Source organism: Nelumbo lutea, chromosome 3, assembly GCF_056320005.1.
Source record: "Nelumbo lutea isolate HS-2025 chromosome 3, American lotus-T2T, whole genome shotgun sequence".
Lineage (NCBI taxonomy): Eukaryota > Viridiplantae > Streptophyta > Magnoliopsida > Proteales > Nelumbonaceae > Nelumbo > Nelumbo lutea.
In genome coordinates, this window is record NC_142686.1 from 98465930 (window position 1) to 98489913 (window position 23984).

The following is a 23984-nucleotide window of genomic DNA, read 5'->3' on the forward strand; positions in this document are numbered from 1 at the left end:
AAAAACACCAAGGAAAGACTATTCCAGAAAGAACCCCTAACAAAGCCAAGATATCCCCACTCCCCCCAAATTATCAACTCAGGAGTTGACCAATTTTTAGATCCATCTAAATAGGATGACCTATCTAATGAGATCAATGGAATATAATGGTCCTCAATGCCATCTCAAACCCAACTAATTACCTATCAATGTAATATAAGGGCCGTTAGGTTTTCTATACCAAAATTTACATTGACTCTTCCTTTTAATAATTCCTACTGTTGTAGCATTTTGCCAACACTTGTTACTTCGCATTACACTTTTTGTAGCATTTCAACAATGTTCCAAACTGAAATCAACATAAAACCTTCACAATTAACATTCATAAACAAGCAGGTCTTCAGTGTCAAATGCACAACATATTTCTTTTAATGGCGAATTTGATCCATTGCTTGATTGAAAAATGATGCTCCAACTCATAACAGATCTTAAGGCTAAACCTGGACACCAGGGTAGATTGTAGTTTACTTGTATCTTCTCTATGCAACTCAGTGGGGAGAGAATCCCTTGATTATGGTTCTCAATCTTTTGAACCATCTTGCAGGGTATTAGCTTCATCATTTAACAGCTATGAGAAGGTGGAGAGTTTTGCAGCAGATTGAAACACTCACAAAAGTTTGGACAAAATTTGATGGTTTGATGTATCCATGTTGGCAGCACACTTTTTATTTAAATGAAGTAACATTGCTTTCAGTTATGGTAGTACAGCTTTTATTTAAATGAAGTAACACTGCTTTCAGCAATGGCAGCAGTAAAGCACAGCAACTGAGGAAATAGCTAATAGTGGTTGGGGGAGTAAAGGGATGTTGTTCTCTTGGTTGTCCTCAAATTCTTTGGCCAGTTGATATTTGATATTTTTTTTTGGCAGCAGTTTCTAGTTTTGTAATTAATCAGAAGTTGTGCAGCTATCTGTTTTTGTTGAAGAGGAGTGAGGAACATGGTCTTGTTGATCAGATACAGTAATTTCTTTGAAAGGAATGTTGATTAGATACAGTAATTTCTACCTGGAACATATGGTTGATACAGTAATTTTTTTGTTTTTTATATTTTTGTGACAAAATTTAATATATTTCTGTAACTTATTCACATTTTCTGGGTTTTCAAGTAATTTTTTGAATTTTCATTTAGTTTGGACCAGATTGGACCCAATCCAATCCATTTGCATTTCAATTGGACTGGATCCAATCCAGTTTGTATAGATTTGGACTGGATTTGGTCCAGTCCATTTGTAAATGGACCAACGTTGGATCGGATTGGACTAGACCAAATCCGGTCCGATTGACACCCCTACCTATGTCATTATATGAGAGAGGCTAGAGCTACAGCAGCCCCAATGAACAGCAAATTTGAATGGGCCAGAAGGTCAGATAATCCCCATGCTAATAGACTTCGAAAAGAATGGAAATTAGATGAACACTTTGTATTGGAACTTGGGAGCACACCTTAGAAAAACAAATCCTTGTGGGAATAGTGCCTTGAACTCAAGGCATGTTGTAGGTCTTTTGGGCAGTTTCCTGTTTGGAAACTAATACTACCATTATTTTGGATTTTCTTGTTGTACTAGGGAAATAGGACCTAAATCTATAACTATATGCTTTTTTCATGACATTTCAGTCCATGGGGTGTTCCCCATTATAGGTTTAGGGGTTCTACACAGTTCAAATCTTGTATATCAGATTTTTGGTGTTTTGGTGTGGCAATCCCTTTGTGAGATGTTAGAAGAGCATCTCTTGGAAGAAAGAAAGTTGCATCATGGGGAAAACATTGTTCTTGGGGAAAGAATTTCTCTTTGGCATTCTTGTTGGGATTTTATTTCATTGTGATCCCCACCTAATTTAGTGGACTTATTTTGATCTTCTTCTCCCATGGACATAGGCATCTTGCCGAACCATGTCAATCCTTGTTTTATAGGTTTTTGGTTTCTTTTCTTTTTCTTTTTTCTATTTATTTGGTTCCAACCTGTAAACAGGCCTGAAATGGCCAGCATTGGCCAAAATACACAAAACTACAGCATGTCCTAGTAGACATCTCCACAATATCCTACCTCCAGATCCTAATGTATCCTAAAAACGAGAACACCAAACCAAAGTGCCCAAAAAGTGTTTACTTGTTAAAAATGTATACATACAATGGATAAATTTAAATGATTCATCATCTCCTATTGATTTGTACAGGATGCAAAGGTAAGGAGAGATGCACTAACTTTTTTTTCTTCATCTTCAAAATGGGGGAAAAGTATATACAGGAAAAATCCTATAGAGATCATAAGGAAAGAAATGCAAGAATTTTCGAGGAGAAGCTGAGCAGAGAAGCCACAAGAGAGAACACCATTATCAAGGTGGTGTGCTGGGTGACTAAGAATAATGCTTTCACTTCATTCACCACTATATTAAGAAATTGGTAAAATGGGACCTCATCCATGGTAACAAAGAGTAAGCCTTCTATCCATGGAGTCCCCCTCCCAAAACATTAGGAAAATGAACTTTGATGGTTATAGACAGGGAACCCAGATCGTTATGGAGTTGGGGTGAGTTTTCATAAATTTGAAAGGGAACATCTTAGCTGTATACTCTGGGCCAGCTGGTCCAGGTGAGTGGTGGCACAATCCTGGCAGAACTATGGGCAGTCTTACATGGTTAAAGGATTGCAAAACCCTAAAACTACAAAGACAGTTTAATTGAAGGGAACTCGCATGTAATCATAGAATGGCTGAAGAGGGACCAATTTGGCTCTTGGGAACATAGACATGCCTTTAGACAAAGAAGCTAGCCTTGGAGTTGATGATAAATTATAAATAGACACCACATTCAGCCAATGGCATACCAGAGACTTGCAAAACAAGGGGCAAACAGAAATCAGATGTGTTCGAGACTTCAAGTTAACCCCCTGGGGGGGAGAGAGAGAGAGAGAGAGAGAGATTTGTGAAGGAAAGAAAAAAAAGTGCTTAGTCAAAGCTACTTATTTGGGGTGCCAGACACAATTCTGTACCAAATTATGTAACTTCTACTTTTTTAAGCAAATAATAAACTTCTTAATTGTTACCGATCAAAGAATGTTTGCAGACATTTGATAACACATAATAAGAAAATAACAATTCTTTCTAAAATTTCTTCTTCAGGATGCAACAGCAAGGAGAGATGCACCAAGTGTGCACATGCAAACAGCAAGAAAACAACTTTTTTATCATTAAAATAAGAAAGCAAGTCTTTTCTAAATTATTTCTTCCTCCTTTTTTGAACAATGACAACCAAAAGGTTATGCTAATACTATAGAGAAAGTGGAAAAATTATGACATGAGACGGATGTCAGACCGCCCCTCCCACAAACCTCTGATTCCTTTACTAAATTCATTTTTTTTCTGTTTATAGGTCAGATGAAGATTTTATTAATCTAAGTATTAAATAGTGATTAAGGTACGATCCCTATAGGAGCTGCCAAGTCCTTTGGTATAGCCCATCATAAAACTTACAATCTCTACCCTGGAAGAGCAAGCGTCCCCAAACAAAATCCCTATCAACTTAAGATGACTTTCAATATTTTCGATTATTCAATCAACTCAAATTACCAACTCTTATGTCTCACAAGTTATCAGGAAACGCAAATCATTTTCCAGAAAATGCATAATAATTTATGAAGATTATATTTGTAAATAATAGATCAGTTGATTTTTAATGTCTATTACTGGTTCAGTATTTCAATATCAATATTAAGCCAAGAGAAACAAAACTACTTACCTCTTTCCCACTTATAGATGGAACAGTAGAAAGCTGAGGGTGTATTTCTCGGCTGTTGAAAAGAGATGGATCCGGAACCTGATATTTGGAGATACTCAAAAGTTAACATCATTAGAATACAGCCTCCAACTATGCATTGCTGCATATCTGAATGCAATAGAAGCATCAAAGAGGTGGTGTAACAATAAAACTAGCCTTACTTTGAATCTGGCTGGAACAGCACTGAGCTGACTTTCTGAGTCAAATCTTTGATTCCCAATATCTATCAGGTAGTTGTTGATTTCTGACGCTGACAAAGGAGATGACTGGTGCTGCTTGACATAAACTACATCTCTACCACCAATTGTTGCAGATGTAATGACATGGGTACCAAAATTTTCAATAAAGCTGAGAAGTCAAGATAAAGTATATGACATAAGAAAAGAAAAGAAGATGACTAAAAGACTAAAAGGGAAACAAAAGAGATACTATCTAAGTTTTTTAATCTTTTCTTATATGATATACACAGTTATTTGATATGTTTTTTTGAGCCTCAAATGTGCAATCATACTTTTCCTAACAATTTTATGAAGTTTTAACAAATTACATGTTTCTAAAAATTTTTCTTGATTTCTTTAGATTTTCCAAATATCTTAGTGAAATTTATCATGACATTCAGGTTACTCGTGCAAATCTAACAAGATAAAGATTAGGTTGAATTATTTACCTTGCCAAGGATGCAGGATCCCAAGTGTGTGGAACAGCATGCTTGATTTCCTCATTCAAAACTAAATCTGACTTTGCCAGTTTAACTGTAAACAAGGGAATAAAGTATCCAACCATGGCAAGAGTTTTTGTAGCTGCTGCATCAACTTGCCAAGAACCAGTGAAATTGAACATGGAATTAAAGCATCCAAGAGGAGTACGACCTGATATACCTGACTTCTTATTGAAAATTTCTGCCATCTGGAATATCATACATCAAACGGCTTACATTTTTTACCATTTATACTTTTAGTAAAAGAAATAATTCTGATCACTAATTAATGAAAACAATTCCAAAAATAAGGTGTACAGGCATAGATGAACAAGTTATTTGCTCATAGATTTGGAAATATGATTCTCTGAAAAATATATATCATTTTAACAGTAAAATAAAAATTTTACTGATAGGAAAAAAAAAGATACACTTCTGAGAACGAATACTGAGCTAACATCCACAAACAACTCAGCAACAGTACAATATTTGAACTTTAAATAGTTTCCCAAACTATTAGAGTTTCTTTTTTTATTATAAACTATCTAAATTTTTATCAATAGAAAAATGATTATTAACTATGTACTTGTTTTATAAAGTAAAAAAAAAAAGGTTGGAGGATAGGTAGGAATAATGTCCCGGTTACCCATCTCCAATTTGCGGATGATATCATCATCTTCAATGAAGGGGGCAACCTACGGAGAGTGAGGAATCTCAAGAACTTGATAAGTTACTTTGAAAGTGTTTCTAACCTAAAATAAACTTGGATAAGAGCTGTATAGTGGGAATAAATTTGGATGAAGGGGTCATTGAGTCTGTTGCTGAGTGCTTAAATTGTCATGTGGCTTCTTGGCCTCTGTCTTACCTTGGGCTCCCTTTAGGTGCTAACCCGAAGGAAAGCAATTTTTGGACTCCAATCCTAGAGAGATTTGAAAAAAGATTAGCTACTTCAAAAAAGAACTATCTCTCTCTAGGAGGTAGACTAACGTTGTTAAGAGCCACCCTAGCTAACTTGCCAATTTATTATCTCTCTACTTTTAGAATCCCCTCTAGGGAGGCAAAGAAATTGGAGAAGCTAATGAGTAATTTCCTATGGGAGCCAGGGGAAGAGAAGAAGGATTACTTAATAAGGTGGGATATAGTGTGTAGAAGCAAGGAAGAAGGTGGATTGGGGATAGGAAATTTGGTCTTGAAGAATACAGCTTTGTTAGGTAAGTAGCTGTGGAGATGGCCCTTGGAAAGAAGGAGCTTGTGGCATGAGGTGATAGCTACTATTCATGGTCGTTGTCGCTCAAATAATGGCTGGGATGCTGGTGTTTCTCGACAGGCTACTTTGACAACTCCTTCGAAAGCGATTCATAGCATCCTTCCCCAATTTCTTAATTTTGCTAGGTATGATGTTTGCTCAGGGAATTCTGTTCTCTTTTGGGAAGATGTCTGGGTGGGAAATTCAACCTTAAAAGACCTTTTCCCTTCTCTTTACTCTATTTCCTTGTTTAAGAATAAGGTTGTCTCTAATTTCCTTCCCTCCCCCCTTTTGCCTTTGTCGTTAAATTGGGATTTTGGCTTCCGTCAGGGCTTGAGGGATGCTGAACTTGGTGATGTTTCTCAACTTCTTTTGATTCTTGATAATGTCGGTTTGGATCCTTTACAATCAGACAAGAGGATTTGGTACCCCCACCCAAAAGGCTCCTTTTCTTGTGTCTCCTTTTTGAAAGCCCTTTGTTCTTCCTCCCCTCAGTCGGTTTTTCCAATAAAGGAGCTTTGGGCTAAGCTTGTTCCTCCCAAAATTATCCTGTTTTGTTGGGAAGTGTTTTATGGGAAAATCAATTCTCTTGATTGCCTACAAAAAAAGAAGCCTTTTATGTGCTTGTCCCCTAGCTGGTGTATTCTTTGCAAAGCTAATGGTGAGCACCGTTTCCACTTACTAATTTCCTACTCCTTTGTTGTTGCTATTTGGGATTGGATTTTTGCCTTATTTCGTTGTAGGTGGAATTTACCCACTAATGTAAGTCTGCTTTTCGACCTATTGGTTTTTGTATGGCCCACAAAAAGAGGGAGGATTCTGTGGAAATGTATCAAAGCAGACGCACTTTGGACAATAGGGGAGGAAAGAAATGCAAGAATTTTTCAAGAAAAGAAACGAAGCCTCCCGAATATCAAAGAGTGTATCTTAACAAGGGCAATTCATTGGTCGAAAACTTCAGATTTTTTCCATTTGTTCTCCTCTGATGACTTTAGAAGGAACTGGCTAGAGGTGGCTAATAGCTCCCTCAAGAAGGAAAGGACTTCTATAGTATGAACTCCGCCACTAGAAGGTTGCATAAAACTGAATTTCAATGGAAGTAGTCAAGGCAATCCTAGCCCCTCAGGTATAGGAGGGATTTTGAGAGATAAGGATGGTAATATCTAGCCTTGTACTGAAGTGGGAGCAAGTTTGTTACCCTAAGGAGCATGGTGGCCTAGGTATAAGGAACTTATTAAAGAAAAATAAGGCCCTTCTAGGGAAATGGCTGTGGAGATTCCCTTGTGAAGAAGATAGGCTGTGGCACAGGGTCATTAAAAGCATTCATGGTGAAGCAGTTAACAGCTGGGATGCAAAACTAGCCTCCAATGCAGCTCCAAACTCTCCCTGGAAGGCAATTTATGAGGTATTACCAACCTTTCTTCTATTTATCAGATTTGATGTTGAATGTGGCAATAAAGTTTTATTCTGGGAAGACCTTTGGGCTGGGGATATGCCTCTTATGGTTAAATTCCCGGATCTCTACTCTTTACCAAACCTTAAAAACAAACCTGTTGCTAGGTTTGGTTTGCTCTCGGACTTTGGTATCTCTTGGGATTTTGGGTTCAGAAGAGGGTTGAGGGAAAATGAATGTGAGCCTCTAGTGCTTTTAATCTCAACACTTGAGAGGGTCTACCTAGACCAATCTATAGCTGATAGTAGAGTTTGGTCCCCAACTCCTCATGGTCTATTTTCTTGTGCATCTTTCTTTGGTTTGCTCACTCACTCGGACCCTATGGGGTTGAACTTCCCTGTGAAAGAAATATGGTGTAAACCGATCCCTCCAAAAGTATAAGCTTTCTATTGGGAAGTGTTCTTAGGGAAGGTAAACACTTGTGATGTGCTACAGAAAAGGAGGCCAAATAAATGCCTCTCTCCTCATGTGTGTGTCCTTTGTTTGGATTGTGGTGAAACCCTACCCCATTTACTTTTATCTTGTTCCTTTGTTTCTGGTATTTGGAATGTTGTTTGTTCTCTCTTTGGATGCAGATGGGCTCCCCCACAAGATGTGGTAAGTCTTTTCAGCCCCTCCTTTCTGAGACAACAGAAGAAAAGAGGAAAATGTTTATGGAAGGCAGCAAGAGCAGCTACAGTATGAACTGTATGGGAGGAAAGAAACCTAAGAATTTTCTCTAAAAAGAGTAAATCAAAGGAGGAAGTGATTGAAGCCATAAAAATCAGAGCCGCACATTGGGTGAAGACCATGGAGCTATTCAAAAATTTCTTCACGAATGAGATTTTAAGAAATTGGGCTGAAGTAGTACTAACAGATGCACCCAAAGTAATTGTGAGTGAGGAATGGAAGCCACCGGCACTGAACAAACTAAAACTAAATTTTGATGGGAGTTCTTTTGGTAACCCAGGAAGGGCAGGCATAGGGGGTGTGATTAGAAATCATCAGGGTGTGGTGGTGGCACTCTTCTCAGGACCAATAGGTATTGGTGACTCAATACAGGCTGAATCTCTAGCCCTACTTCAAGGTCTAAAGATGGCTGAGCATATAGGAATAACAGACTTAGAAATAGAAGGAGATTCACCACTGGTCATTTCTTGGGCTAAAAACATCACTTCAGTACCTTGGAAGCTCAAATTTATCTTCAGAGAAATTGACATACTTACAAGGAGGATCAACTCTCAGTTTGATTGGGTCAAATGGAGCGCAAATGGGATGGCGGATACCCTAGCAAAACAAGGGGCAAATAGATCTACATTGTACTGGGCAGAACTGTAACTGATTGTAACCTTTGTTACTTTCTTAATAAAATTTCTTGCTGATCAAAAAAACAAATATCTTAGCCTTGTACTCGGGTCCAGTGGGAATAGGAGACTCAAATAGGGCTGAGTTGCCGGCAGCTTTACAAGGTATTCAGATTGCTAATCAACTTGGTGTTATGAACCTTCAAATTGAAGGTGACTCCAAGATTGTTGTAGGTTGGTTAACAGATCCGAGCTCAGTCATTTGGTGCTACAAGAACCTCTCAAAGAAGGCCAGCTGGTTATTGAGAAACATGAATTTTAGTGTACAGTGGGTTGGTAGGTCTGCAAACGCTATGGCAGATTATCCTGCTAAACATGGGGTTTTGAAGAAACATTTGTACTGGGCTACCTTGTAATCTTGATCTATAGTGCTATGTGATTTTCACTCTTTAAGGGAGGTCGCACCTCATGCCTCTCAGTAAGATGATTGCAACAGTTCTCATATTGTCTTAATAAAGTTCCTCTTCAATTATCAGAAAAAAGACTACTTTTTTTTATTATTAACTATGTAATTTTATTAACATGTGAAAAAGAATGAACATATTGAATCAAAGAAAAAGAATGAACATAATTAGGAATAGATGTTTAGGCAAGCATTGCTGCCTAACCCAGAAGTTCCCATGTTACAATCAAGAAATCTTACACTCTAGGTTGACCACCTCCAAGACATTTGATAATGGCTGAATTGGCTGAACTGAATTTCTTATCACTTTTTTCTTTTAGTGAATAATCAATTAAGTTGCAAGCTTCTCAACTGCTGAATAGCATGTCAAGATGATTATTTTACCCCCATATATTTCACTATACAATTATTTTATCCACTGAAAAACAAACCAATAAGTAATTCAGTTCATCTGATTCAGCAATTATCAAACAGCCCTAAGCATTCTTTGTTAATGTAAAATGGGACCAGATGCAGAAAATCAAGGTTTTGAAAGGAGAAATACTCAAGAGTGTAATTTGAGTCAAGTAGAAATGAAAGAAGCACTGAACAGAATGAAATGGACTGAAAAGGGCTAGATGAGCTAAGGGCAGACCGAAAAGAAATTGGATGGAAGTAGTAAGAAATCATTCAAGTGACCAACATGAATACCAATTTTCTATCAAATATTACTTGGAACAAGGACTAATTTTAGACCAATTTTCGCAGGTATATAATGTTAGAATTCAAAAAATATGAAATATTCGATAGTATATACTTTTTTTCTTAATATAAATTTTATTAATTCAGAAACTGATTTAGAATTGTAATTTCATACAACATCGCATGGAGAGGTGCGAGCTGCAGCCTCTCCCAATTGATCACAAGTAAACTGTGAATAAATTACATAATCACAGCTGAGCCCAAAACACATCAGCCAAAGCATTTGCCCCTTGCTTGGCTAACACATCAACCAAAGCATTTGCTGATCTCTCCCACCCCCCATCCACTGTATAGACTTCTTAATTTCATTCTTGTAGCACCATATAGTATTCTCAGGGTTTTTCAGCCAGCCCACCACCACCTTGGAATCCCCTTCAATGATTAAATGCTCTACCCCCAATTGGTTTGCAAATTGCATCCCTTGTACAGCAGCTAATAGCTCTGCCTTAACAGAATCTCCAACTCCTAAAGGACCTGAGTAGAGTATATACTTTTTCATAGATGTGTCAACGAGCCCATTTTTTCTCATCTTGCCAAGTCAGACTCTTGGACACATTTTGGATTCTGACTCCCATGCCTGTGTCTATGCAACAATGGCTATTTCTTGGCTATTTAAAGAAATGTTTATCTAGCTATGTAATGTAAACTGCATTTAGACTTTTTGTTGTGTAAGTTATACATTCTTTCTTTTAATAGAAAATAAACAATTCTATCAATCAAAAGAAAAATGAAACATACAGAAAGTATAAGGAATTGAGCCCAAAAAAGAAAACATAACAAAATAAAAACAACTGCAAGAATGGAAAACAAAAAGAAACAACTCCACCCCCCCCAAACCCCAGAAAAAAAAAAAAAAAAAGCCCCCATAAGGATCAGAAACCCAGAAAAAGAGCTTAAGCACTTATTGGGGGGAGTGAAGCTTTAATTTAGCTGCTTTCACTGAACCACTTTGAAGAAGCTTCACTGGAAAGGCCACTTTTTTTTGGCTGAGCGATGGCATATTTAGGCTTTCTAATTTTTTCACCAAACATTTCTTATAAGCTGTCCAAGTGAGGCCCACCTCACAAATCCAAAAGATGCCACCTGAAAGCCTTACCAAATGGCCAGTAAAACCAAAAAAAAACAAGTTTAAGCAACCTCCAACAAGGCCACAACAAATTCACTAAGAAACTTAAAACCTATCCCTCCACATCACTTTTTTCCCTGCCCCTTCTCCCTCTTTAGAGGATAAATCAACCACTGCCTCAATTTCCTGCAACCCTACCTTGCGCCATCCCCATCTCCATCATGTCCTAACCATGTAGGTTGCAGACCTCCCCCATTAATTTCCTCTTCTTCACTCCTATCTACCTGAATAAACTCCACTGCCATCTAAGATCTATCATCATTCCATTCCTCCAATCTCCTAAAGCTTATTCAGCAAACACCTCTGTTAGAGAATAAAAACTTATTCAGGGACCTCACCTAACAGCTTAAGTTTTTAGGTTGAATGGTTCCTTGATATCGTATTAAAGCCTGTTTGACCAAGTGGTATTTGTTCAATCCTCACTGTCCCCATTATAATTAATTAAATTTCAGCACAAGGTATGGGTTGGCTTGCATTTGTCCATGCTTCAAGTCTGATGGGCTTTTGTGTGAGGGGGCATGTTAGAGAATAAATACCTATTCAGGGACCTCACCTAACAACTTAAGCTTTAGTTTGAACAGCTCCTTGAGAACCTCAACCCACAAGAAAAATAAAGTAACAAACCAAGTGATTTGGCCACTTGACCCTTGAGACTTGGCCAAGACATTCTCTTTTTTTCGATCAAACCAAGACATACTCTCTTAGCTGTAGATTCTCCTTGACCTGTTCATTTCCACCAATTTGGTGATATGGGAGCCCAAAGACAAATGGTCAGATATGGGATTTTGTGAATTTTTATGCATTTTTGTATTTTATACAGTAAGGATGATTCTGTCATTTCACAATTTCAGTGGGTCTGACCATAGGGTCTGATTTGTCTATTTTATCTGGTTTGTGTTTAGAGCTTTAGAATCATTACTTAACTAGCTTAGGAGTTATCAAGTTTTCTTCAAGTCAAAGGATGATATTGGCAATTTTGTAATTAATGTTTTCATATTCTAGTAGGAACTAGGATTGGCCACCCCCCTATAGTCACTGTATATGTTGTAAGTGCAAAAACACTGAGTAACAAATAAATTGACTTTATTTGAGTTCTTATAGCTTATGCAAGAATAATGGGTAATTCTCAAACTCTAGAATGATACAAGGCCTCCATTTAGTGATTCTAGGTTTTCTCTCTATATCCTCTCCAATTTTGCAAGAAAACATTACAGCCATCAACAACCCAGTGACCCACAGATTCTTTATCAAAGGAATCCATTTAATATCCCTGGAGGACTAAGACTGATCCAGATATAATTTTCTTTAGTTTATATCAAACCTGAAATCTTCCCATTTCAGCCATTTTCTTCCTTTTTGTGCCAACCATCTCTGATTGCTCCCATAATAGAATGCCCCCCACATTTCTTCATCATACCAAATGTCATCCTAGACTCCATCTAAAACTCTACTTTCTGGGGTTTTGGCCATTTTTCCTTTTTTTTTTTTTGTTTGAAGATAAATAAAGAAAATTTTTCTTTGCTAAAATTGCTAAAATAGAAGAGTACAGCTTAAAATGGTGACAAGAGTCAAGAGGTCACCCCCAAAACAAGAAAGAAACAAAATAGAAACATAGAAAACTTCAAAGCAAACAATTCAAAAAAAAAAAAACCCAGATTTGTATGGATTCATAGAACACCAAAAATATGCCCCAAAGTCTTTTTTATTTAATCCTTGAAATTCTGGCAGTATCAACACCCAACCAATCACTGAAGAGCTGATCCGAGCCACCACCTCTTCTACTTTTTTCTTCATATTCTTGAATATTCTTCTATTTCTTTCCATACTTCCCAAAACACAGCAAATGGAATGCAACTCCACATCAATTTGACCTTAGTACCACCATGAATTCTTGGCCAGCAACCAAAGATTTCAGACTGATCTGAAATTGACCACATATCCACTTTAAACAGCTTGAAAACGTAGAACCATATTGGGGAAATGAAGCTGCAATGGTAAGACAGATGAATAATGTTTTCCTCTCCAGACAAGCAAAGAACATTGGAAATTGAAATCCTCTACTCTTTAGGATGTCATGAGTCAGTAAGCACCCCCTGGCTATTAGCAAGGCACAGGCTCCCACCCTTGGGGGCACTGGTTTCGCCCACACTCCCTGAAACCAGATTTCTGATCAGAATGGAATACATTGACTTGACTGTAAATTTTCCATCCTTGCATTCCTTCCACCATCTGGTGTCACCAACTGATGGATTAATTTCCAATGATTGCAGTTAAGATAGCACATCCAAACATTTCTCCAACTCCCAGTCAAGGAGAGGCCTTCTAAAGTTTGGAGTCCAATACAATCTGGCATTCTAAACTGCAGGTGTTCAAGACTGCTATCAGTCTTGATCACTAAGAAACTTTAGGTTCGATGAGAAGAGAAAGTGAAGAAGAAGTAGAAGAAAGAGTGGTGAGAGAGCAGTAGAACACAGGTTTTGAGGAGAAGAACAGAATCTCAAATATTCTGCCGCCGCCACTTTAATTTAATATTTATATGTTATGCTGGTTACATGAAAGGACATATCTGCCCTTGGTGTTTAAATCATAACTGCTAACACATAACAACATAAAAAATAAATAACTAGGAATAACAGAATAACAAATTGACCACAGCTGTGACTAGATACATTCTACCCTACGGACAGATTGGGACCACAGCTGTGGGGCCCACATCAATGTTCTCTACACTCCCCCTCAAGTTGGGAGTATATGTTCATCATTCCCAACTTGGATAGATCTGCTTCTAGCTTCTTTCTTGATACAACTTTAGTGAGGATGTCTGCTAGTTGCATACTGGATGTGATGTAAGGGAGGCATACTTCTTGAGATGAGACCCTCTCTCGTACAAAGTGGCGGTCAACTTCAATGTGTTTGGTTCTGTCATGCTGTACTAGATTATATGCTATATTAATGGCGGCTTGATTATCACAATACAGCATCAGGGGTTTTTCATACTCAATACCCAACTCCTCAAGTAGAGATCTTAGCCATAGGATTTCAGCCACTCCATTAGCCATGGACCTGTATTCTACTTCAGCACTTGACCGGGAGACAACACTTTGTTTCTTACTTCTCCAAGAGACAAGGTTTCCTCCCAAAAGGGCACAATATCCTGAGGTAGACCTTCTATATCAACACTCCCAGCCCAATCAGCATCCATATAGACTTCCACCTTCATGTGATTGTTGTTCTTGAATAGTATACCCCTACCTGGGCATCTCTTCAAGTAGGCTAAGATTCTTTCTGCCACAAGAAGATGTGTGGTTCTAGGAGAATGCATGTACTGGCTGACAACACTAACAGCATAAGTAATATCTGGCCGAGTGAGGCAGAGATATAGGAGTTTTCCTACCAACTGTTGGAACATAACTTTGTCTTCAAGAAGCTCCCCACTCTCGACACTAATCATGTGGTTTTGTTCAATTGGTGTATCTGCAGGCTTGACACCTAACTTTCCAGTTTCTGCCAACAGGTCTAGGACATATTTCCTCTGAGAGATAAAGATCCCATGTTTGGATCTAGCAACCTCAATACCTAAAAAATACCGGAGTACACCAAGGTCTTTCACCTCAAATTCTTGATGAAGAAGCTGTTTAAGGGACTCAATCTCATGGCTATCATTCCCTGTGACCACAATGTCATCAACATATACTACCAATAGTGTCAAGGAGGACTCCACCCTCTTGATGAATAGGGTATGATCTGACTGGGCCTGTACATAACCAAACTTCACAAGGGCTAGTCTGAATCTATCGAACCAAGTCCTAGGTGATTGTTTCAACCATACAAAGCCTTGTTGAGCCGGCAGACCTTCTTACCTATTTCTACATCATAGAATCCAGGAGGCAAACGCATGTAAACTTCTTCCTGCAGATCTCCATTCAGAAAGGCATTTTTCACGTCCATTTGGTATAAAGGCCAAGTGTGACTTGCTACAAGGGACAATAGGACTCGAATAGTGGTCATCTTGGCTACCGGTGCAAAGGTCTCCAAGTAATCTATGCCATAAGTCTGTGTAAACCCTCTTGCAACTAACCGAGCTTTATACCTCTCAATAGATCCATCTGCATTATGCCTCACTGTAAATACCCATCTGCATCCAACTGGTTTCTTTGCTTTGGGCAAATCAACTACCTCCCAGGTGTTGTTTTTCAACAAGGCATCCATCTCAACTTGCATTGCATCTTTCCGTTCCGGGACGGATAGAGCTTCTTGCGCTATTCTTGGAATAGGGACATTGGAAATGGAACTAAGGTAGGACCTGTAGGTAGGGGATAGGCGATCATGGGATAAAAATTAGGAAATATAGTGGGTTGTAGATGTGGTACAATGTCGTTTCCCTTTACGGACTGCAATCGGAAGGTCAAGATCATCTGTAGGAGGTGAAATGGTAACGATACGGGAAGTCTCTGTGGGCCCTGGGACTGTAGTACCTGGACCTGGAGCTGCATATGAGATTGGAACTGGCCCGGACTGTTGATGATCAGGATCAACCTGCCTGCACCGCCTGTGATAGACCCTCAACTCCTGATCCCTCTAACCACCCTCACCATTGCAGCTCTCCCTCAACTCCTGATTGCAGCTCTCATCACCCAATGGAATAGGTAAAGGAACTGCCCCACTCTCACTGCTCTCCCCCTGAAGACAACGACTCAAACCCCCACCCGAGGATAATAGGGTGTCCCCTCAAAGAAAGTGACATCCATGGAGACAAACTTCCTCCCTGAGACTGGATCATAGCAGCAATAACCCTTTTGAGTGTGTGCATAACCAAGGAAGATGCATTTAGAGGCTTTGGGTTCGAACTTGGAGTGATGGGGACCGAGAAGCTGAACAAAGCAAGTACAACCGAATGTCTTAAGGGGAATAGAAAACAAATCCTCACGTGGGTGTAGAAGGGAAAAAGGAGATCGCATATCAAGGACCCTGGAAGGGACCCGATTAATAAGGTATACCGTCGTGAGGATAGCATCACCCCAGAAGCGAATAGGAACATTGGAAGTAAACATGAGACTTCTAGCCACTTCCAAAATGTGCCTATTCTTCCTTTCGGCAACTCCATTCTGCTAAGGTGTATGAGGGCAAGAGCTCTGGTGGATAACCCCATGATGAAGAAGATAAGATGTCAATGATTTAGCAAAGTATTCCTTTGCGTTATCAGATCTGAGAACTTTGATCTTGGCATCAAACTGGGTTAGGATCATTTGGTGAAAATTTTGGGTCAGGGAAGGTACTTCATCTCGTGAACGCATGATATAAACCCAAGAGAAACGGGTATGGTCATCAACAAATAATAACAAGAAATATTTGTACCCACCCATGGAAGGGATATAATAAGGCCCCCAAACGTCAGTATGCACAATATCAAAAGAATTATCACTCATTTTATTACTCAATAAATAAAGCTTTCTACAATGCTTAGCAAACTCACAACTTTCACACTGTAACTGAGACAACTCAATAGACTCAAATAAAGCAGGAAACAGACTCTGTAAAGACCGAAAAGACAAATGACCTAATCGGTTATGCCAAAGCATAACCGGACTCACACTTTGAGAAACAAAAGACATCTTCTCAACTGACTCTCCCTGACGAAACCACTCCCCGAGCAGATAGATCCCATTCGTCTCACAGCCAGTCCCAATCACCTTCTTCGTCTCCAAGTCCTGAAAAACACATCGGTCAGGGAAGAAGGTTACTGAGCAGTTTATATGCTTGGTAATACTACTGATTGAAAGAAGGTTAGTATCAAGCTTAAGAACATGCAAGACAGATGACAGGGAGATAGTATCTGATAACTTGATGTCACCCTTCCCAGAAATAAGAACCAGGGAGCCATCAACAATAGATACCTTATCCCTACCAGAAGACAAATAGTAAGTAATAAATAATGAAGGCAAGCTAGTCATGTGATCAGATGCACCCGAGTCTATTACCCAACAAGGCTCAGTAGTATCTGGAGCTGAGGCATGATAGGCTGAAGCTCGAGTACCTGAATGTGCGAAGGCAGATGTAGCAGGGGCTGATGAAGATTGCGGTGGCTGAGCTGAATTTCCAACTTCCTTTTCTAGTTGTATTAGGGCAGCCCAAACTGCAGCTAAGGTCTCTAAAGATGTTCCTTTTGTGCCAGATGACGATGCTGAATCAGTGTTCACGGCTACATGAGCAGTGCCCTTCTTGTTTCTCAACTTCGCAGGAACCAAGTGAGGATGCAGTTTCCAACATGTTTCTTTTGTATGTTTGGGCTTCTTACAATGTTCACATACCACATCCTTCTTGTCTTCCTTCCTCCTGTCCTTCTCTGAATCACCCCCTGATTTGGGTGTGACCGCTACAAAGGCTGGTGTGGGGAGGTTGCATCATAACCTTCCTTCTGGTCTCTTCACTGTGTACAAATGAGTATGCCTGAGAGAGATACACTGTCTCTAGTCAAAATCTGTTGCCGGACAATATCATATTCTGAATTTAGGCCTGCCAGAAACTCAAATACCCGGTTTGTCTCAACCTGCTTTCTATATATTTGTGCATCTCGGGGACTCTTCCACTCAAGAGTCTCTAAGTGATCAATCTCACGCCACAGGGACTGCAAAGTAGAGAAATATACTGAAACCGGTCTCTCTCCTTGTTTAAGATTTTTCACTTCACATTTCAATTCATATGCTCTGGCAACATTAAGGGGTTGGGAATAAGTTTCTTTAATAACATCCCATATCTCCTTAGCTGTCTTTGCCCACAAATAATTCCGGCTAATATGAGGTTGTATAGAATTACACAGCCATGTCATAACCAAGTAGTTTTCTTGAATCCACTTGGTATATGTCGGGTCTCCCTTGGGAGGTTCTTTCATATCTCCCAAGAGGTACCCTAATTTACCTCTTCCACCAATAGCCATCATGGCTGATTGGGCCCATTCCAAATAGTTTGATCCATCAAACTTTACGGTCGTAATCTGACCACCCATCTCAAAAACACTACCATAACTGATGTTCCCAAGGCTGCCTTCTGCCTGATTTTTAAACTCCATTTCTGTCAAGTCTCAAAACAGCACTTGAACTACCAATCACAATCAAAAACAGTATGGGTCTGATCTGTATTCACAGTGTATGTGCACAAAACTGGGATAATTCTGATCTGAAACCAACTAGCCAACACAACAGTAGTTGTCCATAGATCTCTAACCCCTTAGGACTCTGAAAACAACTTAAAAAAAATCTGATATGCTTGGGAAAGTTAGGGTTTTAATCAATCCTTAGGTGAACAATTCAGTTGCACAATCCAAATAGTACAGTATAGTAGGGTTAATAAGAAACCCCAGAATCTGATCAAACCTACCAGTAAACTTAAGGGCAGCTCTAGGTAGATCACAAGGTTCAGTCAAACCCTAGGGCTTGTTGCAAGATCACTTTCAAACCCTAGAGTAGAGAGAAACATAGTTGAGACAGTTCGGCCTAGGGTTTGCTATAAAACCCTAGTGAGTCGAAGAGAGAAAACCCTAGAATGGTTCGACCTTCCCCTCCAAATAGGTCCAACCTATCTTCTCTAATAGAACTTCTCTTAGAAAGTAAACAACTTACAAGGAAAATTTGTTCGCTGCCTTCTAGGGTTACCCGAACCCTAGTTTTCTCTGATCCTTCCTGACCACCAACACTCTGCAACTCTAGCAAGTCTCCAATAGTTGCTAGCACTTCTGGCGATCTCCAAGAATCAGTCTGCGAACTCCTTTTCAACTTCCAGTCCTAGGAGATTCTCATGTGGTCGGTTGGTATTAGGCTCACATGAGAAACCCTAACTTGGCTCTGATACCATGTAGGTGTTCAAGACTGCTATCAGTCTTGATCATTAAGAAACTTTAGGTTCGATGAGAAGAGAAAGTGAAGAAGAAGTAGAAGAAAGAGTGGTGAGAGAGCAGCAGAACACAAGTTTTGAGGAGAAGAACAGAATCTCAAATATTCTGCCGCCGCCACTTTAATTTAATATTTATATGTTATGCTGGTTACATGAAAGGACATATCTGCCCTTGGTATTTACATCATAACTGCTAACACATAACAACATAAAAAATAAATAACAACTAGGAATAACAGAATAACAAATTGACCATAGCTGTGACTAGATACATTCTACCCTACGGACAGAGTGAGACCACAGTTGTGGGGCCCACATCAATGTTCTCTACATAAACATCTCTACAAAGTTTCATTAAAAATTCCATCTCTACACCTAGTTTTAGAATTTTTCTAGTTTTGTACCATCTCACAAAGGATATGCATCTCCAGTTATTTGATCCAGAACCTCTCTAACCCCTCTTAATCCTTCCTTCTAGTCCTAAACTCTTCCAAGGCCATTGTTACCCTCTTAATCCTACATCTTGGTAGCATTATATCAGTCAACTAATGGCAAATAAGCAGGGATCCCACAATTTTTAGATCTGGTGGTGCGCTTCAAGGGTGAAGGAAGGTGACTGAAGTAAATGGTAATTAAGAATGAAGGTTGGTGATGCAGAAGTAAATACCTTATTATTCACCAAAGAATGAGCAAGAAGTAAGGTTCCAACAGTGAAGCACCTTAGAATCAGGAAGAAAGAAATTAAGAAAGACATCTTGTTGCAGAACATAGAGCAGAGAACCAGGTTACTTAAAGAAATAATTGGATAGAGAGAGAGAGAGAGAGATATCTAGCTACAACCAGAATTCACTAAACCGAACTTCTATTCATCAAATCTAGTTTTTCAAATTTTCAATTATGATGACTCTATTTATAGGATGAATATAAGGGATAGGGTTTCCCCTTACAGAGTACAGACACCAATTGAAGTTGACCAAAAATTATCTACAATTGATTTAAAACTAACCCAAATCCATGAATAACACATATAAACACTCAAATATGGAATCTAACCCCTAAACAAACTCTAAATACCCTAACTATCCTATTAAAATTAAACAGACAACTCCAAGATAAACCCAAAAATAGAAACTTCCAAATCCGATCACAGACTTACACCCTATTAACAAAATAGTCATAACTTTCTCATAACGCATCAGATTCACAAAATCTTGATCTTGTTGTATGGTGTGCCTGTGTGTATGATGACATCAAAATCAAATCAAGCAAATAAGTTTTGGCCCCCTAAACTTGTATTGCAAGAAAAGTGATGCAACTATAACCATAACTTTTCAAAATTCCAAGAACTCTCTGGTAAGACTCTTTAAGCCTATTTAACCCTTGTAAGATGATTCACCCTATAGAAAAAACTCAAATTGATCATCCAAAGATTATAATATTAAAACTTGTGTAGGAGTTTAAAGAAACTTGGTTTATCCTTCCTTGGTTTCTTTCCCTTTTCCCACATCTGCATCACCAATATTCTGCCATTATAGTAACGTAAGCTCTATTCAGGGAGAGGCGACTATTTGAGATGGCAGTAAGTAATTAGCCAAAAATTTGTTGGAGTGCTAAGGTGTAGGTTCTATAAATAAGGAGCATCACTTGAGATGGTAGCATAAGGAGGTACTAGTCCTTAGTGCAAACCTCAGGATCAGGGATTAGTTCACAATAGTGATAAGAGCCAGAAGAAGTCAAGAAACATTGATTGACTATTGGGATAAATGGCATGGATGTCAGCTATCCACATATAAGGGCCAACCTTACCCTTGTATCTCATTGACAAGACAAATATGAATCCTGATGGTGCTCAGAGACTATGTGAAATTGATAGAGTCCTTGTTGTCTCATCTATCTGATGATTACCGCTTCCATGTATGGAAGCATCAGATATCCCATCCCATAGTAGATAAATGAATAAGAAGCTATTGCGTTCAATTGAATTATGTTGTTTTCATGGTACTGATGCTGAAATGGATACAAATACCATGTAATTCCAAAAAGGATTGATTGTCTTAGGTTTTCTTGTATAATGATTCTAAATGGCTTTGGTCTTCTATTTTGTATAAAATAAATAAAATTTTACTTTGTATAATGCAACAAAATGTCATTGTTAGCATTATCAGCATTATATTCCTTTATTCTTGAAGCTGAATGCTCTCAAATGTCAACGGAAACACTCACTGGCCAAGTGCTTGGACACTGCCTCAGCCAATATAAAATGTATGAAAAACCATGACATGTTTGGATGAATAAAAATCCTTGAGGAGTGAAAATCAAAATCCTGGAAAGAACACCTTATAGTTGCTCTTTTGTCACATTTTACTTAGGCCTAGGAGGGTACTGTTCCGGTTTTTTTTCCTGTTTCAGTCTGAAGTTTTTTAAAATTTTTTTATCATTGAAGTTTTCTTACACTTTCCACTAGAGAATAACTTCGGGTTGTCACTCAGATAAAGCTGAGGGCCATCATAGCTTAAATTCCAAGATGGATCAAGTCCAGATGTCTTATTTTCACATTCTCAATTCCTTGACTAATTAGTTGTATAATCAATTTTCAAAGAAAACTAATACTTTAAACATTTAAGACAAGGCATATAGAAGCCATTTGGCATAACTTAGGCATCAACAAGCATATCTGTTATATTACTTCAGCCCATGGCAGTTCTGTCACCTTATTTCAGATAATATGCATAGAAATTTTAACAAGAGAATCAAGATTTGTAAGCTCCATCACTCATAACAAGACTACAATACAAATTTCATGTAAAAAGTAAAGGCTTGGCCCACTAAATAAATTGATGCATTTTCAAACTGAAACAGAATCTCATATGAGAAAATTGGAAATATCACCAGGATTCTCAAACTCACAACAGAGAGAACATGTCACAGGGAAAAAAAAAGATTAAGAGAACTTCAAGAAGAACAAAAGCTTGAGGGGAAATATGTGCTTGAAGAAGAACTTTAAGAAACTTGATGCTTGGATATGGTTAGCATTGTCGTATCAGGTAGAAAGGGATTAGGACAAGCTTGTTGCATGGCTACTTAAATTAGCACAGTTGATGAAACTTAGAGCAGTAGATAGGAAAATGTCATAACTATCTATATTCTATAGTCAACAAGATAGTAATTTCCTTGATCAAAATGATAACTAAATTTTGATATTATTCTTTTTGTATAAATTGAGCATATAGGGAGAGTCAAACCATTTCCAGCATTAAATGGATATTAATGAGAGATAAGCAATACACAGAACACAGCGCATATGGAAGGGTGTGACTATTTTCAAAAGAAAAGTGACACCATCTTGTACTTCTAACCTTAGGCTCTAGTGAAAGAAGTTTCTATTACAGTACAGAAGACAATTTGCAGTTGTATATTTAAGTTCCAAAATATCATAAGAAACTAAAAGTTGCTACTGGCATGTTTTTGTCAAGGTTGAATAGATTTCCCAATTACATGTTAGTAGCTGCAAATGCGTGGATAATTTTTTTTAATTGTTATATACGTAGATAATGTTACAAAATAATACAAAATATAAGGTTTTGCACTCTACGTATTTGCATTTGTACTCCTTCCAAACTGAGCCTAAAGGAAGAATGCTTTGAGAAGGCAAAAAAATTCCAACACGTTTCTAACCAACTATGCATCTTTATCATAAAAGACAAAGCTCTGTAGTCTTCAGCTTATTGCTTCTGGGTCCCACATCCAACTAATGAAAATTCCCACTTCAAATAATTAAAAATGTTAGTCTAACTTCCCCATCTCTCATTTAAGCTAAACAATTATTCATTCTTCAACTGCACATCCCCTAAAATATCAAATTCGATCACCAACTCAAATCATCAAATTTACATTTTGACTCTTGGATTCAATAAAAATTAAATCTGAGAATGCCCTCTTTCCAAACAAATTGCATATTTTTCAGTTAATTACCAAAAAATAAAAAGGAATAGCTAGGTACAAAAGCTGAAGCATGAGAAAAAAAAAATTATCAATAAAGCATGAGAAAATTCAAAGACCTCGACATTGTGAAACAAAACCAATCTAAGTCTTGGCAACATGCATAATGTCATATTCCGTTTGAATCTAAACATAGAAGCACATACTGATGGAAAAAATCAAAGAAATGAAGAAATCAACGAAAAAAAAGGGGGGGGGGGGGGGGGGGGGAAGAAAAAACTTGTATAAAACGCCAGAAAGTGAGAAAATAATACCAAAATCGAACTGATAACCAAGGACCCGAAACAACCTCAAACCAAAGAGCGCAAAACAGAGTAAATAAGAACGGAAAAAAAGGAATACAGAAATTCAAACAACCCCCAGAGGCACCATAATAAGAGAAAGGAAACAGACCCAGCAGATAATTTAACTACCCAAGCAGACCCAAGTCAAGAAAACCGAGTGCCCATAAATGAAATTGATCGGAAGATTACCTCATGGAAGCTGCAGGCTGCTCTGGTATCCATCCTGCTCTTCCCAGAGGAAAATCCAATGTCAACGGAAATATTGGGGAGAACAAGACCTTCATTTATTACGAGATCCCTAGTATTGTTCTCGTCGATGTGAACTAAACGAGATCCCGGAGCTCCCTTACAGTAGAGAAGTCGAATATCCGAGGTAACATCGAAGCCTCGGCCAAGAGCCTGAATTGAGTTGCAGAGGGTCGTGACGAGAGCAGCTGAGCTCGACGTCGTTGATGGGTTTTCCATACCAAGTTGAAGGTGTGGAGAATAGATTTTTCATCGCCGAGTAAAATGAGAAAAATGATAACAAGAAGAGTTGTTGCTTCTGCGCTTCATTTCTGTGTCTGATGTAGTAGTTGTTGTTGTAAGATACTCGATGACTTGATGTTCTTGTTCTTCTCCTTCAAAAGGAGGCTCTTTGACTGTAATAATATTCTGAAAACGCGTTTTCGCTAATAAGGATTCTGAGTTGACTGGTCTTTATATGTGCACGCTTTTACTTACTTTACTCGAACCACACCTCACCTCACCCCACAAAAATGCTATTTTGCCTTCTTTTTATGAATTAGGATCTGTTCGTCATAAATCACGCCTCACAACAACCTCACATGAGAAGATGTTCCCGATGTGCGGCCCAGACATGCTGTGAGGTTGGTACGAGGCGCGCACTGTCGGGACTAGATCCGAACTCTCTTTTATTCCTCTCTATTTTTTTTTTCACTTCTTCTAGCAGGTGAGTGTCTGGACTCCAGAGTGTCAAACGGGTAACTCAGA

The 23984-nt window shown here is 38.5% G+C and overlaps 1 protein-coding gene across 1 annotated transcript in view; it reads right to left on the reverse strand.

The window, feature by feature from the left end:
- LOC148867100 (MACPF domain-containing protein CAD1-like) overlaps positions 1–23687 on the reverse strand; it is a 47864-nt gene extending 24177 nt beyond the window's left edge. The window contains exons 1-4 of the mRNA XM_088976772.1: positions 23181–23687; positions 4480–4718; positions 3974–4160; positions 3774–3851 (exon numbers count right to left, since the gene is read on the reverse strand). Of these exons, the coding sequence (XP_088832898.1) occupies positions 3774–3851; positions 3974–4160; positions 4480–4718; positions 23181–23456 (780 nt within the window). The 5' untranslated portion in view covers positions 23457–23687. The remainder of the gene's footprint in view (positions 1–3773; positions 3852–3973; positions 4161–4479; positions 4719–23180) is intronic.
- Positions 23688–23984: the final 297 nt, after the last annotated feature.